Source organism: Cavia porcellus, unplaced genomic scaffold (genome assembly GCF_034190915.1).
Source record: "Cavia porcellus strain 051 isolate PalLab524CR breed Dunkin Hartley unplaced genomic scaffold, mCavPor4.1 scaffold_1, whole genome shotgun sequence".
NCBI classification, from domain to species: domain Eukaryota; kingdom Metazoa; phylum Chordata; class Mammalia; order Rodentia; family Caviidae; genus Cavia; species Cavia porcellus.
The window spans coordinates 14,640,418-14,654,807 of NW_026947484.1; the positions used below are offsets into that span (position 1 = coordinate 14,640,418).

Genomic DNA, 14,390 nt, shown 5'->3' on the forward strand with positions numbered 1-14,390 from the left:
ATCGCTTCTTCCTCAGCTCTCATGGCATAATTTCCATCTTTATTACACAGTGCCTTCTGTGGTGCATTTTACTTATTACAAAGGTCTTTTTAAATCCTAAGTGGCTGATGAGGATAGGGACCCTGTCATACCCATATAAATAAATATTTGTTAAGTGAATGCTAGGTCAAGTGGCACTGATAGTTTCCAGGAAAAACTTCATTCATTCATTCGTGACCACTAAACCATGTCCCCTGCTGTGTGGGAGGAAAGATGACCCAGTCCTGTTGGGAATGGGGTCTCTAAGTGGGCCAATGGTGTGTACACACACATATACAGAAGTTATATACACCCCTCTCTCCAGGACAAAGTAGAGCCAGGGCACTGACTCTCCAGCAAGCTGCAAATTAGGGCTAAACTAACAGGGCAGAAATAAGACTCCTGGTAATTACAAGGACCTAAGCCCTTCTGTGCTAGCGGCAAGGCAGGGCTCCCCAGAGCCAGGCAATAAGTCTGCTGTCTCTCCTGGCTCAGAGGGTCCTGCTTCTAAATCCACAGGGTCTTCGGGCATTGGGCAGAAGCAACGGAGGGGCTGGGGGATGCGGGAACACAGGCTTTGGATAGGGTCAGGAAGCCCATACTCTTGCACAGCCTTTTCCGTGGACTTCTGAGGCTTTTGAACTTCTTGGGCAGGGAGAGAAGATGGCAGTCCTTGACTGAGGCCTCGCTCAAGCCATGAACCTACAAGAAAGGACAGTCAGTGGCTAACCCAGGGAGTGTGACTTTCTGACACTCCCCAGTCTGCTAGGAGCTGGCCTCAACTTACCAGAAACTGTGTTCTCCAGGAGGAAACTCAGGAGTCCAGCCATAAAGATGGGCTGTGCTAGCAGTGAGCGAAGTAACACATCCGAGGGGCTCCAGCCTACAGGGTGTCGGGACCAAGCAGAAAGGCAGCTCTGAGGCTAACGGAAGTCAGGAAGTCTGTCCTTCCAAATCTAAACCCAAGTCTCAGACTAAGGACAGAGCTTTCTGAGTTGTCATTCTGTCTTCCTTTCCTTTGTCCCACTATTCTGCATCACACTCAAGCCATTCCCATGAGATTCCTATTCATCATCTTATCTTCTGAGCACCCACATGTCTTCCTGATATACTTCGTTCGTTTCCTTTTCTCTAGAAAGTTTGATATTAAAATCACTGATTTAGCCTGACATGGTGGTACACACCTACAACCTCTAAGAGCCTGAGACAGAAGGATCCAAAACTCAAGCCTAGACCAGGCAACTTAGTCCATGAGACTAAGTAAAAAGAGATGGGGGTGTATTTTAGCCTGAAGGCTCTAAGTTCAATCCTTAATACCACTAAATAAAAAAATAAAAGCCCAACCCTTCTTAACTTCTATGCCATAGCAGGAGTCTCTCAACCTCAGTACTACTGACGTTTTGAAACTCTTTGTCCTAAGGGGCTGTCCTGTGCATTGTAAGATATTTAGCAACATCTCTTTACTTACTAAATTCCAGTAACACTCCTCCCTTCCCTCCCCTCCTGGTTTGTTGTTTTGTTTTGTTTTTTGCAGGGGGCCAGTTTTTGAGACAAGGTTTTGCCATGTAATTCAGGCTTGCCTCGAACTTGCAGCAATCCTCCTACCTCACTCAGCCTTAGAGTTCTGTAATTATGAGCATGTGACACCATGCCTGGCTTTCTTCCCTATTTGTAACCCAAAACAATGTCTTCAGACACAGCAGGACATCTCCTATGGAAGCAAAAATCACATCCATTTGAAAACTGCTCTTGACAAACTGAGGTATTTGCTGCTCTCTGGAGATATCCTATGACTTCTACTTTTCCATCTTTTATAATCCATCAAAAATAACCACCTTCTCACAAAAATCTTTAATTTTACCTTTTAATTTTTTTAAACATTTATTTATTTTTATCTATTTGGTTTTTTGAGACAGGGTCTTACCATGCAGTTCAAGCTGGCCCTGAACTCACTATGTAGCCCAGGCCTCAAACTCATGGTGATCCTCCTGCCTCAGCCTCCTGACTACTGGTAAGGGCCAGTTCAGTGTTATTGGGTCACCTCAAACAGAAGGCATTTCTCTTACCAGTGAACACCACAGCTCCTTACTAATTCCTCTGTTGCTATGTTTTCCTATAGACTTCATCTCTTTTGCTAGACTCTAATACCTATGAAGCACCTTTGTACTCCAAGTAGCTAGAACGGCACTCAAAGTTTTTTAAACAAATGATGTACTATTTATACTAAAACTTAGAGAAGGATGTGGGTCCAAAAATCTGGAAAGCCTGAAGCCTCAACCCCTTGCTTTCCCACTACTGAGCGCCTCTTTTCTTTCCTCCCCACCCACCTGTGCTGAGGAGGACTGGGGCTTCCCGAAGCCACCTGGGCAGCAGCAGGGCCATGAAGATGGAGAAGCCCATAATGAAGACATTGCGGCCAGAGTCAATGTCAGTCAGATGGAAGCTGGAGAAGCCGGCAGACAGAACCACAGCCTGGGTCACCCCCAGCACCCCACCTGTCTCGGATAGGAGAAATCAAGGGTGTAGGGTACAGCATGGCACAGGGACTGCAGGGAAGGCAAAGAAGGCAGACTGTGATGCAGGCACCAATGATTCTGCCAAAAGCCCAGTCAAGAGGCCACGATGTCAGGTTGAGAAAGTGAGGCCAGCAGACCATGTGTGTATTCTTTCATCCGGGGAGGTCTTTTAGTGAGAAAGGGTACCAGTCCAACCACCTGGACCCCACTGCATGGAGGTGCAGAGAACCCAGGCCCACCATCTGTGCACTTACCAAGCACAGGCAGTGGGATGGTGGTGAGGAGCTGCACCAGCCCGGGGCAGAAGCCAAGTGCCAAGCTGAGCAGCCCCACTAAGTGCGCCACGCGCCGAGATCCAGCCTGTGTGAAGACAGAAAGCACAGCCACCACCCTGCACCGTTCCAGGCCTTTGCTGCTTCTCATCACTTGGATCCCAACTGAAATGCTGTTCTTCTAAGAAGCATCCTGGCCACTCTATCTAAAGGTGCTTCCTTTAATCAGCCACTGCCTCACTGTTTGTTTTCTTACCAGCACTTAATCATGCTCTAAAATTATTTCTCTTTTCTTTTCTTCCCTCTGTGAGGTCCCCAAGAGAGCAGGACTTCATCTGACTTGTTCTTTACTGGAACCCCAGCCTCGGCAGAGCACCTGATGCGCCTGCTCTGGGGACCTGCTGTCTTCCTAGCCTCCTTCTCACCTCTTCTGGGCGCCTCCCCAAGTGTGACTATTGAGTGACCTGCCTGCCTGTTGGCCATGGCTGGCCACCAAGCAGTGTGAGTTCCCATCCCTTCCCTGCAACTCCATCCAGTTCCCCACCCAGTCCCAGGCCACGTACCTGGAAAAGGCTCACTGTGCCCACATTAGGGAAGCTTGACACTGTGCCCAGGGGGCTCCCCAGCAGTCCAGCCAGCACACTGCCCAGCCCCTCCAGGCTCAGCCCTCGATTGCAGGCATGTGCAGGTGGGGGAGGCCAATGCAGCAGCTGATGGCACAGGGCGTAGCAGCCCAGGGAGCTGGTAGAGGCTGCCAGGGCCATGGAAATGCCTGCAGCCAGAGCCCTGGGTGTCAACAAGGGCCAGTTCCAATCGCCTGGGGAGGGAGAAAGAGCCACCTGAGGTTGAGTCTGGCATGAGGTTGAGGTTGACTCTGCACTTCCTTCTGCCCCCAGTGGCTGTTTTATAAGAATCCTAGGACTGGGGGTTTAGCTCAGCGGCATAAGCACCTGCCTTGCAAGCAGGCGGTCGTGGGTTCGATCTCCGGTACCGATAAAAATGAAAAAGACCAAAAAAAAAAAAAAAGAATCCTAAAGGCCCCCAGTGGATCTAAAGATAATGTCTTGGGACAAAATCACTGGATTCACTGAAGACCGACCTAACTCTTTTAACAATGTCTACGTGAGTTTCTTTGGTCTGACCTTTACTTCTCTCTCCAGTTTATCTGCCACACTCTTACTTCCCTCTACAAATACTGGTCTTTAGGCCATGGACCTGCTGTACCTTCAGCTGCCACAGACCCTTTGCATGTGCTGTTTTTCCATCTAGAATGCTCTTCTCTCCTGCCTCCTGTCCAGTTAGTGCTATTCATCTCTCACATCTCAGCTCAATGACTACTTTATCAGGAATAAATTTCTGGCTGGTCATGCTGGCACATTTCTGTAAGCCCAGCACTCTGGGAGGCTGAGAAAGGAGGATCACAAGTTTTAGCCCAGCCAGGCAACTTAACCTCTTAGCAAGACTCTGTCTAAAAAAAAAAAAAGAAAAAAAAATTTTAAAAGGGATATAGCTCACTACAAAGGTCCTAGATTCAATTCCCAATGCCCCAAAATTCATTAACTAACAAATAATAGATGAGTGAGCAAATTTCACATGCAATGCCTTCAACAGAGTCTACCCCACGGGGATCACTAACATTTGTGGGGGTTTTTTGTTGTTGTTGTTTTTGTTTTTTGTACTAGGAATCAAACTCACGAGTTTGCACTTACCAAGCAAGTGCTTGAACCGCTGAGCTAAATCCCCAGCCCGGGATCACTAACATAAACATGTAAATGGAGGCCTTGGAGTGAGCATAATAAGTATCTGTCTCTGAACACTGACTCCAATAAAACACCTGTGATAAGGCACTGGAATTGTACCTCAGCTTGAGCTTGGCAATTTCTCTTTCCTGTGTGCTTTGAGAAATCATGGGACTTAACTCAGAAATGAAATCCATTAAATCCACTGTCTTTTTTCCCCCCCTTGAGACAGGATCTCGCTATGCAGTTCATGCTGGCCTTGAGCTCACTTTGTAGCCCAGGCTGGTCTTGAACTCACAATGATCCTCCTGCCTGAGCCTCCCAAATGCTGTTACTATAGGCATGTGCCACCACACCCAGCCCATTAAGTCTTGAGCTCAAAGAAATAGATACCTTGATTTGAGCAAGGAAACCTACCTGGGTGAGGCAGCCAAAACCATGGTGCCTCAGCAGCAGCAGCTAGCTGCAGGGGGACAGCGCTGAGACCCAGAGGGACAGCAGTGACCCACACACAGGCCACAGGGATCAGCACCTGAGGGGCGGAACCGAGATGGAAACACGTTCTTGCCTCACCCTACCCCAGCACCTTGTGAGCCAGGCTTGGTGGGGCAGAGCCTAAAGCAGGGGGCTGAGCTCTAACCTCAAGCTCCCAGACCCCCACATACCGAGAGGAACCGGAAGGCAGGGGTGTGAAAGTGAGCTGAAGAAGTTGAGGCTGACTTCCAAGGGCATAGGGGTACCCGGCGGGAGCCCAGGTGCTGCGAACAGACCACCATGAGCAGGATAAGCCTAGGAGAGAGATGGAGCGTTCCGGCCAAGAGGTAGCAGAGTCTTGACCAATGGCGGTGGTAGAGGGAGGTCCCAGAGGTGACACCTCCCACATGGCAGGATTAGGAAGGGGCTCCGTGGATACAACAAGAGACATTGTGAATGTCAGGAGAGTGAATCAAGGCAAAGCTTTGGATTCGCAATCTAGAAAGTGTTATCCCTGCCCAGATGGCAGCTGGATCTGACAGGACCAGTGCTCTGCCCTCCGCCCGGTGTTGCACACTCCACTGGGCACATCCCATGCCCCCAAAGGACTCACGTACATAACGGCCAGGCCCCAGTGAGCAGAGCACAACTGGGCCACCTCTCTGTGGGCAGAGAGCCCTGCCACAAACAGGCTGGGGGCCAGCACCAGGGGTCCACAGTGGACAAACACACGGCCAGGTGCCCCCAGCAGTCCCAGCATGCCTTGCAGCAGTCCGGACACCACCACTGCCCCAGAAACCTGGTAGGGTAGAGGAGAGGATGGAGAGAAAATGTTCTGCTTAAATTGATCTGAGGTTAGACTTCCTAAGAAATTCCAAGGACAGTACCTCCTGGCTCCTTCCCCCAGAGCATCTCAGTCTCTGTGTGTGGGAAATAAGAGCCTCCCAGAGCCTGCACTGCCCTAGATGCAGGTACTTGCCTCTCGGAGAGAAGTGTTCCAGAGCTCCAGGCCATGGCAGCCAGGTCCCCTACACTGGTGCATGGTGAGGGAAGCTGGGAAGAGTTTGGGGCATGGAGAGAAGGTAAGCAGGATGGAGAACCATTGCACTCCATCCTGACTGGTGCCCGACATGGCCTCAAGATGCCTACAGTACCTGACAGTTCCAGCACTGCCCAGCCTCAGTCCTGCACCCATATCTGCCTGTACTCAGATGTTGAACACCCAGCCCCTCCTCTGCCTGCCCTTCTCTATATTCACCATTTCCAGATGTCTGGATGGCCATGGGCAGCTTCTGGCTGGTCAGCACCAGAGCGGGGATAATGAACTCCAAGGATGGAGCCTGGATAAGAGGCAGCCTGTAGGAACAGCAGCCCCAGCAGGTGTGGAAACATGTGAGGGCCAGCAAGGCTCCCCAAGCTTCTCCTCCACACTGGGATCCTGGCCCCTCTCTCTGGGGAGTTCCGCTCACCTGCTGCCAGTCCAGGTTTGCAGGACTGTAGACATACCGCATGCAAAGAAGCTGGAGGCCAGGAGCTGAGCAGGGGAGTAAGATGGCGCTCCTGGGGGAAGACTGCAAAGCAGAAGCAGGTGGAAGGCACAGAGCAGGGAAGCCAGGACCAGGAAATGCTGCAGGTGGCAGAACAGGGAGAAACAGGCAATGATACCTGTTTCTAGGTTACTCCTGCCACAGGAACTCCCCCGAACACCCCCTTCAGCCAGCACCAATTCCTGCACCTCTGCACCCTACCTGCAGAGCCAGAAGACAGCTGAGTCCCCAGGTGAGAGACCCACATCGAGAGGCCCAAGCATGGGAGGAGAGACTGGGCCGTGGTGGTAGGGGAGCCAGGACGCCTGGGGAGCCCATAGATAGCAGGGGGATGGGATGCAGAGGAGACCTGCTCGTGCTGCCCTGCCTTTGTCCTCTCTTGGCTGCTGTAGGCTGGAGGTAAGTGGGGAGAGTAAGAGGTCAGAGTTTGGGTGAAGCTAGCTGCCCGTAGTGGGAAAGGAGTGGAGGTGTTAACGAAGCGGAGCGAGGGATGAAGGTTTGGGGGCAGGATATGGCCCTTTCACCTTTGCCCAGCTCCTGTGCAAATTCCATCAGCCATTAACCTGGAGCTGAGTTCTGGACCCCTCCCCCACGAATCTTTACTCAGATCCCCTGGTCCTAGACCAGGCTCTGCAAAGTAAGAGGGATGGCGAAGAGGCCTCTCAAAAGAGCATGGAGATTTTGTAAATCATTCCCTCCCAGCAGGGTGTGGTGGCTCACACTTGTAATCCCAGCACTCAGGAGGCTGAAGCAGGAGGATCATTGCGAGTTCGAGACCAGCCTGGGCTACAGAGTTCAAGGCCAGCCTGAACTGCATAGAGACCCTGTCTCAAAAAGACAAAAAAAAAAAAAAAAACTTTCCCTCCCACCAGCATTTAGAACTATGCTCATTAGGTCCTCACTTCTCAAGTCTTTTAGGCCCCCTGGACCACTCTGAAAGGAAACTCACAAATAATACACCCCAGACCCTGCGTAACAGTGACCATGACCACATGATATACTTACACACTGTAAAGGAGAAATACAGGTAACTTATGACACATTAATTCAATAAATGAAAAGTTAGGTGCAAATAAACCAAAGGACAACAGTCCAATCCCCATACACATATGTTTAACTGCAGAAGATAAATGGCACTTTATTGGCAACAAGCAGTACTGGCTGGCATTGGTGATCCAATTTTCCAAAAGGAGGAAACAAACTCCTCAAAAAGTACAGAACAAAACAAAGTACAGATTTATGTGAAAGACCATTTCTACAAAACTCAGTCTTTCAAAGTGCAAAAATGGTTTCACACTTGCACATGAAAAGTCATTCCAGGCTCAGACAAACAGGATTTTCACATACAAGAGCAGCTAGTCATTCAAAATTTGTCCTGAGAATCCTTCACTGTGAGGGAGGTGTTGAGTATTTTAGGATGATTAGCATTGGGCCCACACTGAATAAATGCCAGCCAGCAGCATCCCCCCAAATCCTTGAGACCACAGAAAACAGCCAACACATCTCCAAAATGTCCTCCAGGGGGCAATGACACCCCTACTGTGGATGATCTCCAGCGTCCAGGGGAGGCAGCCTAGTCCATTCTTGCAGTAAGGACTTGGCTTAAGTGTTCTTTCGAGCATGACAGCACTGCTGGGCGTCAGTCTGGGGAGGTCAGCAGAGAGGGATCCTCTGGGCTCGTGTTGAAGGTGTTTCAGAGCACTATGGATATGTGGTTTGGCCCCATAGAAAATGCTCACCCAGAAAACACAACAAACAAGGCCACCCCCAGGCATGGAAAAGTCACCATTTGGGTCCTGTGGCAACCCAAGCTGAGCAGTGCCAGGGCCCAAGGTGCTGGGAATAGGGCCAAGGGGAAGTTCGAAATGGGAACTATGACTATTGAATGACTGGGAGGTTCTAAAGTGGGGCTCAGAGAAAGGCTTACAAGACAACAGGATGAGAAAGCGGGGAGGCTTGGAAGGCAGATGTAAGGAGGAAAGCTCTTCAAGGGCTGCCACAAGAAGGAAAAGTCGAGGCCATGCAACTGAAACTGTTTATTGAAATCTTAGTTCTACAAAAGCATGAAAAACTCAGATACAAAGCGGTGGCCAGAAAGGCCTGGGAAGAGAATACCCAAAGAGGAACCAGAAGACAGGGAAGCCTTGGAGCAGGATATTAAGAAGGCTGGAAGACAAAAGGCCGAGGTCGAAGGTCCCAGAAGTCAGCCCTTGGCTCCACTAAGACTGCAGCCATGGGATAGGTATAGAAAAGCTTTCCTGCTTCACCCTGCTTTCCCTCAGCAGCTCCCACCGAGCCCTGTCACTCCCTGGTCCTCTTGCCTCAGACATCACACAGGACTGTATCACTATTGTTTACTTCCTCCCTTTACCTTACCACTCCCCACCTTCCATTTTTACCCTTCCATCCTAGGAAAGTCAAAAGCAAAAGTCTAGAAGAGCCCTGCGCAAAGAGGGATGGGGCGTTTCCTGTCATCTGTGACCCCTTTCACCCAGTGAAGCTTTTCCTGGCACCATCACTCCCCTGGCCAAGCAGCTGGCCACTGAGATCTAGGAGAGCAAATGACCTTCAGCCTTTCTGCCCCACAACCCCTTAAGCGCTTACCCAGGAGGACAGGGACCAGCCAAGGACCCAGAGAGACAGCAAGGATCTAAATCAAGCTTCCCTCTTTCAGGTTCTCAGAGACTCCCAAATCCTCTCTCACTGCATACCTTGGGGTCCTCCCTAGCCTGGGAAAATGAATGACTTGAGGCGAGCCAGCTCCATCACGCTGAAAAGGGAACACTGCTGGGGCTGGGGAAGCGGAGGGGCCACCAGGCCCAAGGGCCAAGTTGGAGCCAGGCCATGGGTGTGGTACCAGGGGCTGGGAGGCCCAGGGGGTACCGTATAGTTGAGGTGGTGACAGGCTCGGCAGGTTGGGGGGTCTCTCTGGAGCTTCTGACAAAGGGGGCACTTATGTAAAAGAGAGGGCAGGGAAGGGGGCTCTGGAGGAGGCAATGGTGGGGGAGTCAGCGAGGCCAGAAGACTGTCCCAGAGTGAACGCAGCCCTGCGTCACCTTCCACGCAGCTGGAGATGTTAGAAGACATCAGGCACTGTGGTACTGAAGAAGGAATACAGGGCTCCAAAAGACCCTTAGAGGCCAGGCCAAGGTCGGGAGGACCAGGTGAGGGGCTGCAGGACAGCCCTAAGGACTGGTGTATTACAGCCACCGATGCCACAGCCAGGGCCACACTGCTCATGTATGCCATGGCTAACAGGCAGGACAGCTGCAGGAGAGAAAATTAAGAAAGCAGTGCTAACTGGCTTTAAAAAACGCACACCCCACCTTATCTCCAGAAACCTCATCTCCAGCTCTCTGCTGCCCCCCTGTGCCTCCTCCACCCATCTGCTCTCAAATTCCATGTACTGAGTCTTTCAGTACTGCTTTATGCTCTCCCATCCCCCACGCCAGCCCACTCAAGCCCTCTCTCCTTTCCAAATCCTCACCTTTACCAGTCTCTGGCAGAGGGAGCCCAAGGCCAGCTGCCAGGCCGGCTGCTCCAGCAGCACACACAGATCTGTGTAGGTGTACCAGCCCCGCCGTCGTCCCTGCTGCTCAGCCACACTACAGGGAGAGAGGCGGTGGGAAACTGCAGCTCTCCTGCTGCCAGCTCAGGGGCACCTCACATCCCTTGGCACCCTGCAGAAAGCACTGGGGAACTTGAAGTGTCCAAGTTCTCGGGCTAGAAACTGAGCCTGAAACCGCTATCTATATTTTAAATCAACTGCTCCCACCCTCCCAAAGGACAGCAGGTGGATGGGCTTGGGTGCCACCACCTTGAGTAATTTTCCTTCTTGTGTCCTCCCTCCCCCCAATCACACATACCCTTATCTCTTGCTCCTATAAGCTAGGCCTCAGCCTCTAAATTCCTAGAGCTCTTCTTCTTGATTCCTAGAACGTACCAGCTCTCCAGCCAGCTCAGTACCTCAAAGATCTCACGAGGCTCAGTGTAGAGACGCCAGTCCTGTGAGTAAGAGAGAAGAGACCAAACGCCACTCAGATGTGTGCCACAGTCACCTGAGAACAGAGCCACAGCGGCGACCACAACCTCCACGACTGATGCCTGGCACTCACTACATGTCAGATACTATCCCACAAGCTTCTGTGTATTAAGTCAAATAATCAGCACCTACCTGGTTTCATATCACACCCTCCATCAGGGCAAGGGGAGAAAATAATCCTGAGAATGGCCCATGTCCAAAAAGAGCCCAGAGCATAGGGGTAGAGAAAGTTTGGCAGGAAATACTCAGTGCCTGTGAAACCCTGTGGGAACACAGGAGGAGAGGAAGTGCTCCACTCCTGGCCTCACCTCCCAGCAGTTAGTCCTAAAAGGATAGGCAGGGAAGCCACAACAAAAAGGCATAGGAGGATACACAGGAAGGGAAATGAGGAAACAACAGAAGGCTGAGGGAGACTAAGGATCAAAGGAAGGTAAAGATGAAGCAGGGAAACAGAACAAGACAGAGGACAGCTATTCACCATGGCACTCAGGAAGCCCCTCTCCAAGGCATTGAGAGTAGGCACAGCCACACCCCCAGCAGCTCCCCATTCATCATTGAAGACTTCCTCTTCCTCCCCTTCATCATAGAGGTACTTGCTGGCCACCATCTGCAGAGGAACCAAAAAGGGTACTGGTAGAACTCACATCAGGCTCCTGGCTCACTAGGGAGAAGAGGGGAGGGGCTGCCTTACCATGGAGATCAGGAACAAGTCGGAAGAGGACACGTGCTGCAGGTAATCTGGGTTTCGGTGCCGGAGCCGTTCAATGTACACCAGAGCTAGCATCATAGCACAGGGGGAAATGCATGCTTCTCTGGGAGGTGGAAAGGTTCCATAATTAAACCCAAGAGTCCTTTAGCTTTCACAGCTCTTGCAATGTTCACCTTGTTTGTATCTTCTCCTTATAATTTTAGTGTATGTTTGTGACATATAATGAATACATGTATCAAGTGTATGTATATGTATCAAGTCTTAGCCCTTTCACATTCTCCTCCCCTCCCCCTTTCTCTCTGTCTTCTCTTTAGAGAGAGCCAGTCCTGTCCACTCTAGGGCCCAAACTCTCATCCTATCCCCTCAATTCCAGGCTCACCTGGACACATGAGCCACGTATTTCTTTTGGAGCCGGCGAATAGGGCTGGGGGCTGCCTTCTGGAGCAGTTCCACAGCAATGTCTGCAGAGGACAGGACAGCAGAGTGAAGCAAGGCTCCTCCCAACCCCCAAGGTCTCCAAGCGCTACCAGCAAAGACTCAGGTCTGATTATCTAAGGACAGGTCCATAGTAACAAAACAGAGATCAAATTCTCCCAAGCCAAGCCAAAAGCCCATTCCAAATTTAAATATCAGCTCTTTCCAGCAGGAAGATTTATTTCCTTGTCGCTTGAAAGTATCCACTTTTGTCTTTTACTGTCACTATCAAAAGTAAACATGCCTTGTTTACTTGAAAATCATACAATGAATATTCTTAGAAAAATTAAAATTTCTGGAATACCAATCAAAACAGAGCTGGAGATGTAACTCAGTGATAGATTACTTGCCTACCATGTATGAGGCAGGCCCTGGGTTCAAAGCCCACACCACAAAAACAAACAACTCTCATACCAGTTCATGAGATTTGCTCAAGAGAGCTAAGCCAATGTGAAACACAACCTGCATTCTTGAACCAAGTACAATAAGCTAACTATGAAGAGGCAATACAGTTCAGAAGGCAACCCTGGAGGCATATATGGGTGACCCCATTCTTAAGTTTCTAATTTGCCCAGTTGCACAACACCGCCTAACCTGCCACGGGGCTGGAGAGTTCCTCCAGGCTGCAGTCGGCCTCCCAGTCCCAGCCATAGTACAGTCGCTTTCTGATCCGGGCACTCAGTTTCTGGTGTCCTGGGAGGAACTGAAACATGGTAGAGGGGTAGTAGAGGGTGAAGGGCAGGGAAGGGTATGATGGAGATCCAGGCTCCTGGCTGGAGGCTGCGACTGCCAGGGGCCCGAGCCCCACCCAGCTCAGAGTTCTCCGGATTGTTTGCCCATGGCAGCTTCGGCAGCTTCTTCCACGTGGGGAAAAAGATATGTGGCTCCCACTAAGGGCTTCCTGGAGAGGGTCTCCTAAATGAGCCCCACTATTGTCAGCCCTACCTCCCTCCCTACACCCCGCGGTTCTGCTTCAGGGCCTAAGGAGCCCAGGCCTCAAGTAGATGTTGTTTCAGCGGCTGGTGCCCAGGCCAGGGCAAGACCATCAAGCGAGCCAGCTACCTTTCTTGGGCCGGGAGGGAGTGCAGCGGCTAGGCGCGGGCGTTAGGGTAAGCAGGGGGCTGCGCGCTCACCGTGAAGTCTTGAAAGCCAGTGAGGGAGAAGGTGCCTTCTTCGTCCAGAAGCCCGGCCAAGTCCATCGCGCCGCCTGCCACAGTCCTGCGAAGGTGGAGGTTAAGGGACGGAGTGGTAAGGGGCTCACGGGGCCGTCCCCGCCCTCCGGCCCACCTGCCCGCCTGCCTCCCCGCCGCAGGCCGCCTCCCTCGCAGCCCCCTCCCCTCGCGCCGGCTGCGGCAGGCGGGGCCGCGAGGCGGGCGCGTCTTCCTGTTCCGCCCAGGGCACCAAGCGTCGCTCTCACCTCGCCAAGTGGGGACACCGGCGGCCAGGCTTGTGCTGTGCCCGCGCCGCGTCCACCCCGCGTTTACAAGCCGCGGGCGTGTCGCCCGCAGGAAGTGTCCCCCGCCCGACCCGGTCTGGGAAGGGCGGCACCTAACTCCAAGCCTCACTGAGCCACTGAGCCGAGCCCCAGGGGCCTCATCTGAGAAACGGGGACAGCTCCTAGGGGAACGCGCCACTCGGAGCGCGAACGAGCTGGGCAGACCTCTTGGAATTGGTGTAGATGCTAATATGAATAAAAGGAGGAGGGAGCACAGCAAGTTACTCCTAGTTTTTGTGTGTTTTTTTTTTTAAGGGAAAATGACCAGTTAGCAGTGAACGTAAGGCGTCGGAAATTTACCAGTGGGAAAACTGTGAACCAAGTGGAAGGGAAACTTTTCACTATTTTTTAGGAGCTTGACATGCTAAATCACATTCAATATATACTGTGTTTTGCCGGATCGCTGCAACAAGTAAATAACCTCAAGGGAATATGAAGCGGCCGAACATGTTATCGTGTCCCTTGGATCATCTGAGAATTTCTTTTGGACTGAGTCACACTGTGCAGTTCAGGCTGGCGTAGAACTCAGAGTGATCCTCCTAAACCAGCTGAGTGTTTGGGTTACTGTCATGCGCCACCCCGCGCGGCCCCCAGAGAGAACAGCATTTAAACAAGGTTTTGTCTTCCAACTCACTTCCCGCCACCAATCTCACATTATAGAGGACTGGGGTGGCGCCTATGCGTGGAGGCGCGAAGACGATGTACGGAAAAAGAAGAAGCAACTTTTCTAAATGGGTGAAGCTGTTTTCGAGTCCGCCAGACACGCGCGGGTGTCTGTTTACACGCGAAGGGACAGGAGCCAGGAGGACCAGTGGGTCGAGGTTGAGTAATGCGACGGCCGACGCCCTCATAGTACAGCTGTAGGTCCCACCTGGGGCACCAGAAGGCCACTTCCTGCCCCTTCCGTCGCGGTCACACCGGGAACACGAGCCAGCCCAGGCTCCGTAGCTACCCCATTATAAGCACCGTGAGAAACGAAGCTGAACGCGCAAAACCTGGCCCAGCGTCACGACTCCAACAATCCAAAACACGCAAACGCGTACGTCCAGGGTCACGCAGCTCCCTACGCGCAAGCGCGAGCCGCCGCATCCGGGCTGTTAGGCC

General features: G+C 51.8%; 2 protein-coding genes across 8 annotated transcripts; both read right to left on the reverse strand.

The window, feature by feature from the left end:
- Positions 1 to 19: 19 nt before the first annotated feature.
- Slc23a3 (solute carrier family 23 member 3) lies at positions 20 to 7,543 on the reverse strand. Of its 2 annotated transcripts, none has more exons than XM_013146171.3 (12): positions 6,768 to 7,543; positions 6,489 to 6,646; positions 6,278 to 6,375; positions 5,999 to 6,072; positions 5,637 to 5,818; positions 5,211 to 5,334; positions 4,963 to 5,077; positions 3,370 to 3,623; positions 2,789 to 2,894; positions 2,346 to 2,513; positions 806 to 901; positions 20 to 720 (listed from the first exon to the last, which is right to left on the reverse strand). In XM_013146171.3, exons 1-12 carry the CDS (start codon positions 6,882 to 6,884, stop codon positions 428 to 430), a joined length of 1,785 nt encoding a protein of 594 aa, XP_013001625.1. In that variant the 5' UTR covers positions 6,885 to 7,543; the 3' UTR covers positions 20 to 427. The 2 variants fall into 2 exon arrangements, with proteins under 2 accessions (XP_013001625.1, XP_063101600.1); XM_063245530.1 differs by having other exon boundaries at positions 6,489 to 6,684; positions 6,768 to 6,919.
- Positions 7,544 to 8,587: 1,044 nt separating this feature from the next.
- Cnppd1 (cyclin Pas1/PHO80 domain containing 1) lies at positions 8,588 to 14,336 on the reverse strand. Of its 6 annotated transcripts, none has more exons than XM_003464006.4 (9): positions 14,158 to 14,336; positions 12,925 to 13,009; positions 12,386 to 12,494; positions 11,697 to 11,778; positions 11,300 to 11,420; positions 11,087 to 11,215; positions 10,510 to 10,571; positions 10,054 to 10,171; positions 8,588 to 9,833 (listed from the first exon to the last, which is right to left on the reverse strand). In XM_003464006.4, the coding sequence occupies exons 2-9, from the start codon at positions 12,988 to 12,990 to the stop codon at positions 9,291 to 9,293; spliced, it is 1,230 nt and encodes a 409-aa protein (XP_003464054.1). In that variant the 5' UTR covers positions 12,991 to 13,009; positions 14,158 to 14,336; the 3' UTR covers positions 8,588 to 9,290. The 6 variants fall into 6 exon arrangements, with proteins under 6 accessions (XP_003464054.1, XP_063101633.1, XP_063101630.1 ...); XM_063245563.1 differs by having other exon boundaries at positions 11,300 to 11,385; positions 14,158 to 14,265; XM_063245560.1 differs by lacking the exon at positions 14,158 to 14,336 and adding an exon at positions 13,209 to 13,484 and having other exon boundaries at positions 11,300 to 11,385.
- Between the last annotated feature and the right edge of the window lie 54 nt (positions 14,337 to 14,390).

What these genes read in the sequence shown, in the direction of transcription:
- Slc23a3 (XM_013146171.3), bottom strand. Translation starts at nt 6,884, where the DNA reads ATGGGCTCCCCAGGCGTCCTGGCTCCCCTACCACCACGGCCCAGTCTC. An exon ending in GGAACACTTCTCTCCGAGAG is followed by an intron (nt 5,819 to 5,998) that starts GCAAGTACCTGC and finishes CTACCCTACCAG; the next exon opens with GTTTCTGGGGCAGTGGTGGT. An exon ending in CTGCCTTCCGGTTCCTCTCG is followed by an intron (nt 5,078 to 5,210) that starts GTATGTGGGGGT and finishes TCCGCCCCTCAG; the next exon opens with GTGCTGATCCCTGTGGCCTG.
- Cnppd1 (XM_003464006.4), bottom strand. Translation starts at nt 12,990, where the DNA reads ATGGACTTGGCCGGGCTTCTGGACGAAGAAGGCACCTTCTCCCTCACT. An exon ending in CTGGCTTTCAAGACTTCACG is followed by an intron (nt 12,495 to 12,924) that starts GTGAGCGCGCAG and finishes ACCATGTTTCAG; the next exon opens with TTCCTCCCAGGACACCAGAA. An exon ending in GGGGCTTCCTGAGTGCCATG is followed by an intron (nt 10,572 to 11,086) that starts GTGAATAGCTGT and finishes TCTTACTCACAG; the next exon opens with GACTGGCGTCTCTACACTGA.